This window comes from Planococcus citri, chromosome 4 (genome assembly GCF_950023065.1).
Source record: "Planococcus citri chromosome 4, ihPlaCitr1.1, whole genome shotgun sequence".
Classification (NCBI taxonomy): domain Eukaryota; kingdom Metazoa; phylum Arthropoda; class Insecta; order Hemiptera; family Pseudococcidae; genus Planococcus; species Planococcus citri.
The window spans coordinates 16,925,215-16,940,743 of record NC_088680.1 but is presented as its reverse complement, the minus strand read 5'-3'; the positions used below and the strand labels follow the sequence as shown (position 1 = coordinate 16,940,743).

The 15,529-nt window shown below is 36.3% G+C and overlaps 4 protein-coding genes across 9 annotated transcripts; 2 read left to right on the top strand and 2 right to left on the bottom strand.

The window, feature by feature from the left end:
• Positions 1-140: 140 nt before the first annotated feature.
• Chro (chromator) lies at positions 141-6,510 on the top strand. 5 transcript variants are annotated; one of them, XM_065364355.1, is made up of 16 exons: positions 141-291; positions 982-1,073; positions 1,148-1,287; positions 1,360-1,423; positions 1,499-1,632; positions 1,695-2,257; positions 2,334-2,539; positions 2,611-2,690; positions 2,778-3,240; positions 4,098-4,226; positions 4,313-4,506; positions 4,591-4,679; positions 4,751-4,904; positions 4,992-5,174; positions 5,267-5,471; positions 5,548-6,510. In XM_065364355.1, the coding sequence occupies exons 2-16, from the start codon at positions 1,022-1,024 to the stop codon at positions 5,643-5,645; spliced, it is 2,754 nt and encodes a 917-aa protein (XP_065220427.1). In that variant the 5' UTR covers positions 141-291; positions 982-1,021; the 3' UTR covers positions 5,646-6,510. The 5 variants fall into 5 exon arrangements, with proteins under 5 accessions (XP_065220427.1, XP_065220426.1, XP_065220425.1 ...); XM_065364354.1 differs by having other exon boundaries at positions 1,692-2,257; XM_065364353.1 differs by having other exon boundaries at positions 1,683-2,257; positions 4,313-4,500.
• Positions 6,511-6,972: 462 nt separating this feature from the next.
• Positions 6,973-9,107, bottom strand: LOC135844764 (uncharacterized). 2 transcript variants are annotated; one of them, XM_065363103.1, is made up of 7 exons: positions 8,948-9,107; positions 8,692-8,862; positions 8,410-8,550; positions 8,239-8,334; positions 8,044-8,172; positions 7,773-7,838; positions 6,973-7,689 (listed from the first exon to the last, which is right to left on the bottom strand). In XM_065363103.1, exons 2-7 carry the CDS (start codon positions 8,731-8,733, stop codon positions 7,243-7,245), a joined length of 921 nt encoding a protein of 306 aa, XP_065219175.1. In that variant the 5' UTR covers positions 8,734-8,862; positions 8,948-9,107; the 3' UTR covers positions 6,973-7,242. The 2 variants fall into 2 exon arrangements, with proteins under 2 accessions (XP_065219175.1, XP_065219174.1); XM_065363102.1 differs by lacking the exon at positions 8,948-9,107 and having other exon boundaries at positions 8,692-8,927.
• Positions 9,108-9,276: 169 nt separating this feature from the next.
• Positions 9,277-12,519, top strand: flr (actin-interacting protein 1 flr). Its single transcript, XM_065360953.1, has 13 exons — positions 9,277-9,435; positions 9,601-9,722; positions 9,796-9,886; positions 9,951-10,098; positions 10,166-10,346; positions 10,415-10,570; positions 10,639-10,872; positions 10,947-11,049; positions 11,114-11,328; positions 11,395-11,514; positions 11,580-11,738; positions 11,919-12,069; positions 12,149-12,519. The coding sequence occupies exons 1-13, from the start codon at positions 9,420-9,422 to the stop codon at positions 12,256-12,258; spliced, it is 1,806 nt and encodes a 601-aa protein (XP_065217025.1). The 5' UTR covers positions 9,277-9,419; the 3' UTR covers positions 12,259-12,519.
• A 653-nt stretch (positions 12,520-13,172) lies between these two features.
• LOC135843174 (heterogeneous nuclear ribonucleoprotein A/B-like) lies at positions 13,173-15,434 on the bottom strand. The gene is made up of 7 exons (XM_065360956.1): positions 15,005-15,434; positions 14,786-14,928; positions 14,578-14,695; positions 14,362-14,498; positions 14,157-14,277; positions 13,901-14,078; positions 13,173-13,805 (listed from the first exon to the last, which is right to left on the bottom strand). Exons 1-7 carry the CDS (start codon positions 15,005-15,007, stop codon positions 13,534-13,536), a joined length of 972 nt encoding a protein of 323 aa, XP_065217028.1. The 5' UTR covers positions 15,008-15,434; the 3' UTR covers positions 13,173-13,533.
• Positions 15,435-15,529: the final 95 nt, after the last annotated feature.

The following is a 15,529-nucleotide window of genomic DNA, read 5'->3' as shown; positions in this document are numbered from 1 at the left end:
ACGACATCGTTGTTATTTAAAAATTGAGCGCTCAAAATAACGCCCTGTGATTGGCCACGAGTAACGGTTTCGGTTACAGTTCGTTCGGCAGCCAATCAGCAACGTTTTCGAAAATCAACGAGGAGAAGGCAGTAAACAAAAGAAAACTTGGCTTCCATTATGTGGCGTTCGTACGTTTGTGAAAATTTTTTTAGTTGACGCTGAAATTTATCAATTTATATAATTTTAACGTATCGTTTCGACTTGAAATTATATTTAAACCGAAGCTGGAGTTACCAACAACGTATTTAAGTATGTTTCCAACCCGAACTAATTTATTTATAAGATTACCAACGAGTTTCAGATGTAGGCTAAAAAAGGCTGATATCCCACCATCGTAGCGTTGCTTCGAAAACATATCATCTGTGTGGTTCACATCGCGCCCTATTTTTTTGCCATTATTCAAACTTGGAATTTGTGTTATCCAAAATTTTATTCCCAATATTTATAATGATAATTTTTCAAAATCATTGGCGCCAGAAGTAATGAAAATTTGATTAATAAAATTTCGCAAAATTTTTACCGGTGAATTTGATAGCGTACTGATAAGTGATGTTTACCGTACAACTCTCGTAAGATGGCGGAAATACCGTTTAGGCTTCGCATTTGGTCGCCGTTACTCGAGATTCTCAAACGATACAGCGAAAAGTATCGCTAATAATTGATCGGTTTTCATCTCCGAAGTAAGTAGCTGCTCGGTCGTTGGCAATCTTATAGTTTCGAGATGATATTGCGTCGAGAAAACTTGTTATACCTGAAGGTTACTCATTACTGCGCTAAATCACTGCTGCGCTTTGTTCACTGTTCACTATCACTTTCTACGTTGATAAAAGTTGTACGATTTCGCGGAATACATTTCCGCTCCGTTTGATCGATTGCTTTCGTAATCTGTACAGACTCGTTTAATTATGACTATTAATCGATTTTATGATTTGATTTCAGGTGTTTCTGTTTCTTATTATGATCTACAAGCAAGACTAAAATGCCTGTCAATACGCCGTCAGAAGTTTCTGATCCTATGGCTGCTGTAACAGGTGTGTATCTGTGAACTGAAATTGTTCGCGATGATGAAATTCGTATCGATTACATATCATCGTTACATTTTCAGCTGCTGAAAACGAAGCATCGTCCCTGGATATATTAGTATGTGGTAATTGCCAATCTGTATTTCATTTTGTCGAAGAATTCGGTGAACATAAACTGAAAAATGATTGCGAAAAAGCCGATAAAACTTCGCTCAATTCTCAAGTACGATATTTTTATTTTATTTAATACAATTTTTTATTCGATATTCACTTATTGTTGTTATTTGTTCGGCAGGGTAACAAGAAACCTCAAGTTTGGGCTTTCTTAATATGGAAAAATTCGCAAACTAAAGTAGCAGGTTTGTAATTCATCGTCTTTCAACGTATAATCAATACAGTTCACGGTATATTTATCGTCATTATGATATCCACAGTTGACCAGCAAGGTTCTTGGAAATTATACCAGCGTTGGTGCAATATGCCAGAAAGTCAGCGTCAGTCCTGGGTCACCGCTGGTAGAAATATCCAAGCTTTTATAAACTTATCACACGCCAGAGAACTAAATAAGGTAAATTCGCCTTCGGACTTGTTTCAAATACCCCCGTTTTAATTCTCAAGTTTTCGCAGCAGGTTGACACAAATAACAAAGAAAACGAAAAAGAATTGGACGAAGAAATAGAGGAAGACTTCGTCGTCGAGAAAATAGTCGGTAAACGATACAATCATAAGAAGAAACGAGTCGAGTATCTTTTAAAATGGGAAGGCTATCCTCCGGAGCAAAACACATGGGAACCGTTATCCAATCTAACCACGTGTAAAAGCCTTCTACAAGAGTACGAAAGACTGGCTGCTCAAACAGCCAGCGATAAATCACCGGCTGCCAGACTAGCCGGCGTTTTAAAGAGAGATATCGCCAGTCCGGCCACCAAATTATCTACTGGTCCGAGTATCAAACCATCCGGTATGATGCCTGGTAAATATTTAATCGAGAAAAAGGTCGAGCCTACGTTACAAACCCAAAGAAAAATCGTACCGGCTACTCCGCTCACTAATTCGATGGCGGCTACGCCCAAGACTTTGAGTCCGTTCGAGCGGTACACGGCTACGACTCCTAAGTTCGACACTAATAAAGAAATTGAACCTAAGAAACTTATCACAGGTGGTGATACACCGTCGGCTTTCGCCTCTGATCCGTAAGTAGTTATCCTCGTGCTTATGCAAACCATTTTCTATCTGTTTATTTCAAATTGGACGATGTTCTGATTACAGTAGTCTTGGTACTTCTGCTAAACCAATTAATATCGACGACGATGATTTCTCCCCGCCGCCTTTGTCTATGAAACGAACCAGTGATGGAGACAGTGATGCCGCCGATGATAATAAACGATCTAAATTGAACGAAACTAGTTCTTTGAATGTTAGTAAACCGTCTGATGATGTTCAAGAGGTACCCAAGAGTGGTATTTTCAAGAAAAGTAAGCTATAGAATATTCATATCTTTATCGAGTTCGTTCTGAATTCTAATGAGGTGTTTCTCAATCCACAGGTGAAGTTAGAGATAAATTCCCTTCGATTACAACGATGCTTGGTAAAGGAGAAGATGCTCAAAAATCCGATAGAAATTCGGTACGACGTTTTTCTATGCAAAGGCACATCGAATTCGTGTAATTTACGCTGGAATTAGCCTAATTTGCCTTTTTTTCTCATTTGCAGGCCGATCAAAGAGGCATTTTAAAAGTTGATCACGCTCAAATGCCCGAAATCCAATCCGGTATTTATAAAATGTCGGTAAAAGGTGCCAGCGTGAAGATCGACTCGGTCGCAATCGATCGTCAAATCTCCGGTATCTTACCAACGCCACCAGGACCCAAAGGAGGCGTATTAATATTAGGAAATCGTTTAGACGTATCAAAAGTATCCAAAGCGTCGCCTAAATTAATAGGCGGTAGTCCAGATAAATCTCAGAGTCCGGCATTCCGAGGTGTTTATCCTCGAACTGAAATACCCAAGGTATCAAAACCAGATTTCCAAAAAACCTTTAGTCCCATCGATAACGTCAAGAAACCAGTGAATTCGTTACGTAAAGTATTAGGAGGACCTATACCTCGCGGAAGGTCTAAGACCAGCTTGCCTGCTCCAGGCAACGTATCCAGATTGAAGAATAGTTTTGTCAAAGGTGAGTACGACGAGACGAACGTGCAGTTTAATCCGTACTTGATGATGCTTTGCCAATTGATGTGATGATCTTCGATCCAATTGATTGCCTTGATTCTTATTTATCTTTTCTTCTCCATTCTTTTTTTTCTATTCCTTTGTTTAAAACGACGCGTTATGTTTTGTTAAACGTTTCCTATAGTGTAAAATTTAAGGATTGTTTGGGCGTATTTTCGGGTAAATCGTGAATAAAGTTTTGTATTTTGTAATTTTGGTCGTTCTCGAGGCTCGAAACGAGCGCGAAAAATCGTTCCAATTTGAATTGCTTCGATGGTTCGTTTCTATGTTTCATTTTGTATCTTATGAAATATTAAATCGATGTAAATTTCGTGATGATGTGTCAAATGAAATTCATCCAATTGAAAAAATATTGAAAAAAAAAATCGTTGAAATTCTTGGAATTTTTCTCACCAAAATTGAATGCTGAGTCATGAAATGAATGAAGCCAGTGGTTCTCAAAGTCATGGATTCAGGACAAATTTTTGAAAATTTAATTTTCATCAAAATTATTTCAATTTTATTTTTCATCTAAATTCATGTTCAAAATTATCTGACGTCATTCTCGAAATTTTGCCATCCTTGAGAACTTTTTACTAGCCAATTAATTTCCTCTTTCCGCGTGCCTAATAATTGGTTGCGAAAACAAAAGTTGAATTATTTTGGCGCCAACATCGTGAAATAGGTCGTTGACCTCTGTGACCTTTCTAAAAATTCCTTTCTTCGTTTACCTCTTATTTTAAACATTTATTTAAATTTGTAGCATTAAGAAAAATTGTTTATTTTCGGAAATGAGACGTTATTGTTTTTTATCATTGACAGGTTATGGCGACAGTTCAGCTGATACCTCCGGAACTCGATTAGTCGATGGCGACGGTTTCCTAATGGAATTCTGCGAGTATGAGAACTCTGATATGGAAGATTATTCATTACCTGACGATTTCCCCGAAGGTAAGCAACGTCAACGAAGCCAATGCGATCGGTCAAGAGAAATGTATCGCAGTTGATGTAATCGATGATGTTGAATTGTTTTCTAGAACTCGATATGGAACCACTGAGTCCAGCCAGACCTTTGACTCTTGATCCGGAAACAGGCAAGAGATTAATGCGCGCCGAAGGCGAACCGACACCTCAACCTACGCCCGAACCATCACCCGAGCCTTCGCCTGCTCCATCTCCTGTGCCCACGCACCAAATTTTATTAAAAGATGAGAAAGATATGACGGTAAGAGTAAGTCGAATGATGGAAAAAATATCAGCGATGTTTCGAATATTGGATTATTTTTTTAACGTGTTTTATCTGATTATATCGTAGATGACCACAGAAGGATTAATATTAAAGACAGACGACGTTGAAGGTGAAACATACACCGAGATTAACGGAAATACATACAAAGTCACGAAGTACGTTTTTGATTTACGTGTAAATTCATTATCCAATTCGTATGCTAAAAGCATTACTTCGACTTTTGTAGCGCTGCTGGTTTACTTCAAAATGCCGCGTTCGCCACCACCCAAGATGGAGGTGAACTTAAAGCTATCGCTGTTCCTGCCGAATTAGCCGACGGCGAACACGCCGAAAACACTAATATGATCACTATCACCGGAGAAGATGGATTAGTCTATCAAGTAAGCGATTTCATCACCCCTATTGAAACGCAAATCGTTTCTTTTTTAGCTCGATGATACCATAAGTTTGTTTTTACTTTTGTATAGGTTGCTAATGCGAAACTAGAAGGCGATACTATCGTCGTAGCGTCGGGCGAAGACGAACAACAATGTGTATTCGTAACCGAAGACGGACATCAAGTCATGCAAAGAACCAACGAAGACGGATCCACCGTACTGACTTTGGAAAGCGCTTACGCCGATGCTGTATCTCAATTAGTACCTAATCAGGTGAATATTCGTCAACGAAATCCTCACTTAAACGATTACCTTCGTTTCTTCTTCAATCGACGTACTTATTTTGAACTCATTCCTGTTTCTAGATAAACATTCTACCCGATGGTTCACAAATCTACGTCAAACAAGAAGAAAACGGCCAAGTCGAGCTTATGCAAATTCAAGCCGGTACCGAAATCGCCGAACAAGAGGCTACCGAAGAACAAGAACAACAAATCGCCGAAAACGCCGACGAAAATTCTGGTCAAGTTGTCGCCCAGCTTATCGAAGCCGGAGAACCTGCCCCTGGTGGTGAGTATCCCTTGATTAAGATCCATTTGACACTCGAAGTCGAAGCGAATCTAAACTCGACTTTTTTCCCCCATAGGTGGACCGAGAAGAGTTGTTTTACTGCTACCCGATGGTAATTTAATGGTAACCGAAGTGGACGAAGAACAATACGCAGCCTTGGAATTGGAAAAATAATCATCGAGAAGATTTTTAGTACTACGATATTAGATAACTCGGCTCGCGGGTCGTTATATTGTGACGGAGATCGACTGAATAAATGCCAAGTCTATTCGTGGCTATTATCTTTTCGTTCGTTTTATATTCCCTGTGATGTTGACGATGTTCTGAGCTCGTGTGTGTTTTATTATATATGTACATGTTTTATGTAGTATTTGGTTGATTTATGATGTGCATCGAAATACACAGAACGAAAAAGAATCGTTCTAACGATTCTTTCTCGTAGAAATGTAAACAATGCAGATGATGATATTTTTTAAAATTTGTATATGTTTTCTTTTTTCTCTTTTTAAATTTATTTCAATTTTAATTTAATTGGCTTTAAAAGTTTTCGATGATGAGGTATGTATTTAAGCGTGTGTCGTGGATAAAGGTCTTTGTAAGATATAGAATTATTAATGCTTTTACCTATGTAGTTTATCACTCTTGGATTCGTTATCCTTTTGTTATTTTATTGTCTGCAAGATTTAGTACATACGATGAGGATATACATTTTTTTCTTTTTTTAATCGACACTATTGTCCCCCCCCCCCCCATTTGTGTTTTATTCTGTAAATAATTCGTGATCTTAGTACTACGTTGAGTATTGTAATGGTAATAATTCAAAGTTATCGCGTGAAAAGGTTAAATTATTTAATTTCGATGGTAATTCGACACGTTATGTTTTATCACTTATTATTTTTTTTTGTTATTTATACTTTTTATTTAATACTATCTCCTTTTTTTCGTGTACAATGTTGGACGAGTGAAGTTTTGTATGTATTTTAAAATTGTATAATGCGTTATTTTTAAGGTATTTTTATGTAATAAATTTATAACCTAATGGTGTGGTTTGTTTTATTTTAGGAGTGCAGCAGCAGGGTGTTGCTGAGATGGAATGTTGTAATGACTCGGGGTGTCTGACATTCCTGCCTATATTGTATTTCCCTACGTTTAAAAATAAAAACGAGATTTTAGATACTTTTTGGGGGAAAAAATTGAAAGTTCAAGAAATTTTTTAGCAAAAATTGACAATTTTAGTGAAAAGCAGGACTGTTTTGGCAATCTGAAAATTTGTAAAATACACCTGTTTTTTTTTCAAAATGGAATACTAATTAAATTGCTCAAAACTGGATTTTTAAAAATGATAACGAAATGACATTGACGTTTTTCGGTTAATAAAATACTCAAAAACAGCGTAAAATATAAAAAAGAAATAGTTTCAAATCAACTCGAAAATCAGCTCCACCATTACTTTGGCGCAGAAAATAAAACACATAATAAAATAGGTACACAGGACCATTTCTGACAGTCGATAAAATAAGTATATTTGAATTAACGGTTTACAACAAACAAGTTGTCGAGGGAAAAATTACAGTACCTAACTTTACTAACTAAACCTGTAGGTAGGTATTAAAAGAATCGAGATCGACATTTATCGAAGAAAGTCGGTAAACTGACAATAGACATCACTGCTAGAAAATTCAAGAGAAATATTTGATTTATACTTAATGAGAGATAGAATTTAACAAAAATCAACTGTACATATTCTTTTGACTACCTATTCAGGTTTTATTTAACCGACCAACGCATCATAAAACATCTTCAAATACGGGTCAACTACTTTTTCTTCAACATTCATCATTTCACTTCTAGGATGCGCTGCTAATTTGTTTGCGAAATTTAATCCCTCAGCTATAGCTAGGCAGAAATTCAACTTCCACTCCTTAAATTTGTTCGCAGGCACCTCATCAATTATACTGATATTTTCGTACTTCCTGAACTCAGCTAGCATATGATTTAAGATTACCGACACATACATGTCATTCGATCCTACTTCAAGAATTTTATGCCATAAATATTTTTCCCTAACGATCCATTTTCCTGCGTCGGTATCTTCACTATTTAATTCGTCAGAAGGAGCAGCTGCTTCAATATTTGGAAAACGTGTTTTAATTTTGTGGGCATATTCGCGAACAGTTAACGGGATTATAACGTTATCAATGATTTTTCGAGCATTTTCCTGAAAATAATAATAGGTACACTTCAGTAAAAAGGCAAGGTAGGCTACTTACGAATAATAATGAAAATATGAATCTTACTCACCAATTCTTTCGTGAGTTCCCCAGTCTTCACGATGGCATGCGGATGGCTTGTCATCCATGGTTCTAGCTGAAAAATAAAATAAAAAGATTAGAATATTGACATAATCGACTGTAGACATAATTATTATAATAGGTAGTTGAAGACATTGGGGAATGTAGGAAACTAAAAATATCAAAACAACATTAGAATTTTAATAAGTTACAAGCGCTAAAAATTGAAGTGCTGGGAACTTGTTAAATAAAAACCCAGAATATCATATAGTCTTAATTACATTATATTGCAGCTTGCTCTGCTTCTCCTGAAAATGAGGATTTGTTTGGTAGTTCCTAACACAAATTGCACGTGCAACTGACGAACATTTGAATAACAAAGGTCGATCTAGTGAGCCAGCAAATGACAGCTTCTCTAGGAAGAAATTTGAATTAATATTCAGTCTCAATTTTTGTCCCCACTTTCTTTCATCAACCTTTTTATAGACGGCTCCATTAAGATTCACATCTCCATTTAGATGTTCACCATCTCCTTCTTCAACTTCGGATCCATTGTTAGAATCGTTTTCCGGCTAAAAATAAAATACAAGGGAGTAAAATACGTATTGTGAGAATAAATTGAAGAATTAAACTCATATGAAATTCACCGTGTATGTGCAGAATCTACAATGGTGCGGGTTATTGCCATAAACAAGTCCAAAACAGCTATTGAGATTAGAAAGGTCGTGATTTGTGGAAGATTGGCCAACATAAGCAGGTGATCCTGTCACTCGACCTAACAAAGCCGCCTGTAACAAAAAGGAAGAGAGAGAAGGAGTTTAAAACTCATTTCGTCGTTAAACTATAAGTAAAAATCATATTCCATGCTTTACAAAGATGATTTACGACAGATTAGGAAAATAAAATAATCACTGCATGATTCTTCTTACTTTCTCTACTCGGCAGACCGAACTCAGACGCAATCTGAACATTTTTCCAAGGGACTTTTGAAACTACTAAGATTGAAAGGAGGTATTATTCTATAGCTTATTCGTTTCAATTCTCAAGTAAAGCAACAGACGTGGTCCTGCAACTCAAACTCAACCAAACCCTGAAGCCACCTGTAACAAAAAGGAAGAGAGAATCTGTAGGCTGTAGCTGTAGTCTGTAGTGCTGTAGAAATGATGAAATGATCATTTCAATTACTTCATTCGAATGTTCTGCCGGAACCGGTGAAATTATTGTTACTATATTCAAAGTCAGACCTTCTCAATCCCTCTCGTTCAGATTCATTTCATTTCCTGTCTGATGACTCTGACTCTGATCGTCTGATCATCTGATCATCTGATCACTGATGCAATGAACTCTGAAGATGAAGAAAATGAAATCCGTAGCGATTTTCTTTCTAAAAAAAATAAAAAAATTAAAAATTGAATTTGATCTTAGCGCTTCTACAGAAAAATTTACATACTACAAATTTTCACTTCAAATCGAACGATTTCATTCTCACACTTTTCATCTGTGAAGTGATTGCGATATCAATTTTCACGAATTTTAAAATCATCTTTCGCATAAATGTATCCAAATATGGTTCAGTTCTAGTAGTAAAGTTTAATTAACGATTATTACATTATTCTGATAGTCTTTCACTCGTAATCGTATTAGTCATCCGATCACCATGGCATTCTCCAACAGTAAGTCTTATTCTCTTTGTTTTTCATGGCGAACTTTTTGTGTGATGTGTTTGTATGTATATCCGGCATTTGGGAGTTTAATGAACCGTGTTGATTCATACAACATCACCATCGAGCTATAAATAAAATGTTTTCATATATTCGTGTTTTTCTTGTATTTTTCAGAGTACATTTACGCCTCTTTACCCAGAACTCAGCGAGGACAACCTATTGTCCTAGGAGGTGACCCGAAAGGAAAAACTTTCTTATATACGAACAACAACAGCGTTATTATTAGAAATATCGACGTTAGTATTACTATCTTTGAGCCAGTTAACGTTTATATTGATGTAATATTTCATATGGTTTGTTATGATTTAGAATCCTGCCATTTCCGATGTCTACACCGAACACTCGTGCGCCGTTAATGTGGCCAAATATTCACCGAGTGGATTTTATATCGCTTCTGCCGGTAAGACGATAATATTCGGTGTTTAGTGAATCGATCTGGATTCATTATGATTTAATTTGCGTAGATCAAAGCGGTAAAGTACGAATATGGGATACAGTCAATAAAGAACATATTCTTAAGAATGAATTTCAACCCATAACCGGTCCTATTAAAGATTTATCATGGTCTCCTGATAATCAACGTATGGTTGTAGTCGGAGAAGGACGAGAAAAGTTAGTATCTGGCGTAGTACTTAATTCTAGCGATCAACTTTCATATAATAATTCAATTTCGGTATAGGTTTGGCCACGTATTCATGGCTGAAACCGGTACTTCAGTTGGTGAGATCTCCGGACAATCTAAATGTATTAATACTTGCGATTTTCGACCTTCTCGACCCTTCCGAATTGTTACTGGTAGCGAAGATAATACCGTAGCTGTCTTCGAAGGACCTCCGTTCAAATTCAAGATGACTAAACAGGTATAAATTCTCATTCGTCGAAACATACACTTCTTATGACCTGGTTTGATTGATTTACACCCATATAGGAACATTCGAGATTCGTTCAAGCTGTGAAATACTCGCCTAACGGTGCTCTATTCGCGTCGGCCGGTTTTGATGGCAAAGTCTTCCTGTACGATGGTACTTCTTCCGAATTAGTTGCCGAAGTTGGATCTCCAGCTCATAATGGAGGTGTCTACGGAGTAAGTTAGGCTTTCCTGATCGTGATGAGTCATCTAGATTCGAGTTGTAACCGATTTTATTTTGTTAGGTTGCCTGGAAACCAGATGGTACTCAGTTGTTGACTGCTTCCGGAGATAAAACGTGTCGATTATGGGACGTCGAGACGAAAACTTTGATTTCTGAGTTCCCCATGGGTAACCAGATAGAAGATCAACAGGTATCGTGCTTGTGGCAAGGTAACTACCTGTTGTCAGTTGCTCTCAGCGGATGTATTTCGTATCTCGATGTTAATAATCCGGATAAACCCATCAGAGTGATCAAAGTAAGTTGATGAACTGGACCTCCAATATCACTCAGTTCGTGAATGAAAGCTTATTGATGTGTTTTCATCCATAGGGACATAATAAACCGATAACTGTGCTTGCCTTGAGTCCTAATCGTAAAACTATCTTTACCGGATCGCACGACGGTATTGTCACTACGTGGAATAGCGATACTGGTGAGCTTTTGAGATGCTGTATCACTTAATTGAGTTGTTCAGAGAATAATTGAATAATTTTTAGGTGAAAACGACCGTATCGATGGTACTGGCCACGGTAATCAAATCAACGGTATGAAATCTACCGAAGAATTCGTCTATACTTGCGGTATCGACGATAAACTCAAAGAAATCAATGTTCTCAACAACGTGTACACACCGTTCGAAAATAAACTCGGATCCCAACCCAGAGGCATGGATATCGCGGAAAATACAATAATTACTACGACTATCAAAGAAGTAAATTCGATTTCAAATGCCAACTCCCTCCTAAATCAATTTACCTAAATGTTGTCGATTTTATAGGTTATTGTGTTCGAAAATAAAAGCAAAGCTTTCAGTCTTCCGGTAAATTATGAACCCGCTTGTGTTAGTATTAGTCCAGATAAAACTTTCGTCGCCGTTGGAGGTTCCACTGACAACACCGTAAGGAATTCAACGTAACTTGAATATCATTTTATAGAGCTCATTTATTAATTAGCTTCTTGCAGGTTCACGTTTATAACTTATCAGGATCCAGTTTGAGTCCCAAAACCGAGCTTAAGCATTTAGGAGCTATTACTGATTGCGCTTTCTCACCCAACGGACAATACTTCGTGGCTTGCGATACATATAGGAAAGTTATTCTGTACAAAGTGCCCGAATTCGAGGTAATTACAATGATTTATTTTTATTACGTCGTAATCGAACGTGTTGATTGATTTATCCTATTCTGTTATGTTTATCGCTTCCTTAATAGGATGTGGTAAGTGTACGTGTGATAAGAAAAGTATGCCAGATAAAATACGTCGATTGTAATTTATGTACTACTGATTGATTTATTTTTCTAGCTGGCCCATAAAAAAGAATGGGGCTTCCATAACGCCAGAGTAAACTGTATCGCTTGGTCTCCCAATTCACTTCTAGTTGCTAGTGGAAGTCTCGATACCGCTATTATCATCTGGAGTGTAACCGATCCTGCCAAACATACGATTATCAAAAGTAATTTCCCATCTGTACGTTAGACGTGTTAAACTGTTGATTAGAAGCATTCTAATCTGTTCTGTTGTTTTTTTTACAGATGCTCATTCTCAAAGTCAAATCACGAAACTAGCTTGGTTAGACGATACGACCTTAGTATCAGTGGGTCAAGACTCGAACACCAAGATCTGGGATATTACTCCGATCTAAATAGGCTAAACGTGCCTAATCTGTGATTGGTATATTTTGCTTTTATAAGAATTTTCTAAAACACAAAAAAGACCACGACTTGTTGGAATTATACCTCTTTTGCATTTATTTTTATCGTGTGGTTCCTTATTTCGATATATCTACATAAGTACGTTGAGTATTTGAAAACAATTTTCAAAAAATTAAAAATAAACGAGTCAGGTATTTAAATAATCAAAAATAACATTGTTTTAATAATGCAATATATTTTATTTATTTTTGTTTCTTTTTCTTATTCGTATTCTTAAAGTTTTATTTATTTATTGTCCAAAACAGTCAATTTTGATCGGTTTTGTTACCTTGTATGGATATCTATGTGCTTTATCAATTTTTTTTCAGAATTAATATCGTGTTCGGTTTGTCTTTTTTTTTTTCTAATGACGAATCAGCTTTTTATTTCGAATCGTATTATGTATTTTTATTATTTTTCGTGTAATATTTTATCCAAAGCTTTTGTTTGATGGTGTAATTTTTACTTTGTATTAGAATGTTATTATATTACTACCACAATAATAAAGTGTGCACTAATTTGGCCTGTGGTTAAATTTTTTTTAGCAAAAATTGGAACATTTCTGTTTGGAAAATTATCAGTTTGGAGCTGTTAAGATGCTAAAGTTGTCAATTGAAATTATTCATCAGGTGTTTTTTGCGATTGAGCAAGACTTTTAACATTGAAGGTCAAAGTTTTAAAACTGATGGCGTAAACATATTTCGAAGTATTCATCTGATCTAATTCGAATTAGCTAATTTTGAAATAGCTTCTTGGAAATAATTAATTTTGTCAGGTCTCATAAATACTCATCCTACTTGAACACTTCTTCTAAGATTCAAGTAATAAAATATGAGTTCAAAACAGAACTAAAGCAATCACAAGATTTCTCTAATAAATCGGTATAATTGATCGAACCAAAGTATAAAACAGAACAGGAAGATGTGTATCAAACAGTATTAGCTGCATCAGCATCCAGCATCCAGCATACAATAAGTAACAATAAAATATATCTCATCAATAATAACGAATCAAGGGAGAAAATAACACTAAAGAAATCACACAGATTTGTGAGAAATTTAAACAAAATTTTGAGAACTATTTTTAAAACGAATTAGACATTACACTAAGAAATAATATAATAAAAAAACGTAAAACTCAACACTGTAGATTTTTAACTCAAAAAATCAATGCTATAAAAATAAGAAACTATAAAGTAGACGAGTAATAGCAAGATACTCGCGGAATCACAAAATAACACAACAGTCATTCTTCTCACTGGATTTGTATCGCTTTCGATAAGGAGAAGGTGATCTCCTGTCGTACAGCTTATGCTGAGGATTCATTGCTGACATCTCAAACGATGTACCTCGAGATGGCGACAACGAAGCTAGACTCGGAGCACTTGGTTTAGCATTTTTCTCAGCGTCGGAGTCACCTCTCAATTTTCCTTCAAGATCTTCGAGGCTTTTTGTAACGATAACGGGGCTGTTTTTCACATAATGAGTTTCACCTCGCACTATAGAACAAAATCGTGAAAAATTTAGCAATGAATTCAAATCGAATAGCGATGCTAAGTTGGCTCGTTGGCTGATATCGTCTCTGTATACTTACAACATATCTTGTCGACATCGTCGTAATCGGCGAAGTGTATTTCTACGTATTCAGCACTTTCTAATACCGACAGGATTTTATAACTGCTGAAATACGACTCGATATCCTCCTTGGTAACGTGGTTATTATCATTTGAAACGAACAGAATGGTGCTGTTTCTTTTCAGATGTTTGGGAACCTTTCGAAACAATTGAGAATCTACATTTAGCGGACGAAGCTGATTTTTTTAATGGATCAAAACGCTGCTTTTACTCACGTCTTTCGGATACGTTCTACTGGTCAGAACATCTTTATTATTGACATGATGAGGCCTTTCTGCCTGTATCTTATCCAATACTGATAAGCTGGCAAATTCCACGAAAGCGTAGCTACAAGATCTGTACAAAACTCGTCATTTTTAAATCAGGAAGATCAAAAAAAGCAAAATTTAGAGAAATAATTGGTAACAGAAGGTTTCATACCTGTCAATTTCATCGAGTTGGATATACACGTTAATGACTTGGCCAAACTTGGAGAAATAATCCTTCAGATGATCTTCCGTGGTACCAATGTTCAAATTACCAACGTGTAATTTTCTACGATGTAACGGACCGTTCGACTGGAATCAAGTAAGTTCATATTTTGAAGATATAATTTCGTGGAAATTCTGTTTAGAAATCTGCAGAAACGTAACATACATAACTTCGAGCTAATTTGCAATAAACTCTTCTGCCATTAATCACGTGATTTTTTTTAGATACTACGACATTGGCACTCAAAGAATCGATGAAATTGATGAAGCCAAATCCTTTAGAACTGCGTAAAATACATACTCACGTTGAGATGGATTATATATGTAGAAGGTAAGCAAAGAAATATTTTCCATAACATGGTACTTATATTTACCGGCCAACACCATCACGACTTATTTGTCCAGCATCAGGTCCGTATGCTACGCCGGCACAATTTCTTCGAAAATACGACACGAATTCAGCATCTGAAGTATTCGGACCGAGATTGGAAACAAAGACACTTGTTCTGGAGTCTCCCTGTATTAATGATAAATTGCACTGGAATTGATCCTGATTGGAAAACACCAGACTAATCGAAACAAATGTTGCTTACCATGATTGATTGAACGAGTCGAAGGTTCCTAAGACACTTTGCACAACCACAACACACACGATATCGAGAGTTTCAAGTACGTATTTTCAGAATAAGATCGCGAAACTAATAATGGAAAATGGAAGTTGAATCACACATGAAGTAAATAAAATGTAGCTCTAACTCGAAGCACGTGCACGATTTAATTAAATCTTTGGTTACAGTTCCAGAAAGATGAAGCAGTACATGTAACTTGGCCAACAATATATACAGGAAAATGATGTTCGAAAAGACGATAAGAAGACCGGTATTCTCTTTGTCTCGTTTACAGTTTTCGTCTGGAATTCACTCACGAATCTGTATGCGACCCATTCATCGTATTATTTGTATTATTCTTTCAACCAAGAGGAAGAGATAAACACGCTATTGTTAAAACGCTTATCGTTCAGTTTCTATGGATTATTTTTGCAAGTATTGCATTTTATAATAAGCGATGATTCATGCAGTTGTATCTATTCGAAAATTCTCTGCTTAGTTTGTAGTCGT

Bases quoted from the DNA above. Each gene is read 5' to 3' on its own strand.
- Chro (XM_065364351.1), top strand. From the start codon at position 1,022: ATGCCTGTCAATACGCCGTCAGAAGTTTCTGATCCTATGGCTGCTGTA. The intron at 2,258-2,333 runs GTAAGTAGTTAT...TTCTGATTACAG, and splicing joins TCGGCTTTCGCCTCTGATCC to TAGTCTTGGTACTTCTGCTA. The intron at 2,691-2,777 runs GTACGACGTTTT...TCTCATTTGCAG, and splicing joins AAAAATCCGATAGAAATTCG to GCCGATCAAAGAGGCATTTT.
- LOC135844764 (XM_065363103.1), bottom strand. From the start codon at position 8,733: ATGTTCAGATTGCGTCTGAGTTCGGTCTGCCGAGTAGAGAAA. The intron at 8,335-8,409 runs GTGAATTTCATA...TTTTATTTTTAG, and splicing joins GTAGATTCTGCACATACACG to CCGGAAAACGATTCTAACAA. The intron at 7,839-8,043 runs GTAATTAAGACT...TTTATTTTTCAG, and splicing joins AGAGCAAGCTGCAATATAAT to CTAGAACCATGGATGACAAG.
- LOC135843174 (XM_065360956.1), bottom strand. The intron at 14,278-14,361 runs GTATGAAACCTT...AGTTTTGTACAG, and splicing joins CAACTCGATGAAATTGACAG to ATCTTGTAGCTACGCTTTCG. The intron at 14,079-14,156 runs GTGAGTAAAAGC...TTGTTTCGAAAG, and splicing joins GTAGAACGTATCCGAAAGAC to GTTCCCAAACATCTGAAAAG.
- flr (XM_065360953.1), top strand. The intron at 9,887-9,950 runs GTAAGACGATAA...TAATTTGCGTAG, and splicing joins ATTTTATATCGCTTCTGCCG to ATCAAAGCGGTAAAGTACGA. The intron at 11,329-11,394 runs GTAAATTCGATT...TCGATTTTATAG, and splicing joins TTACTACGACTATCAAAGAA to GTTATTGTGTTCGAAAATAA.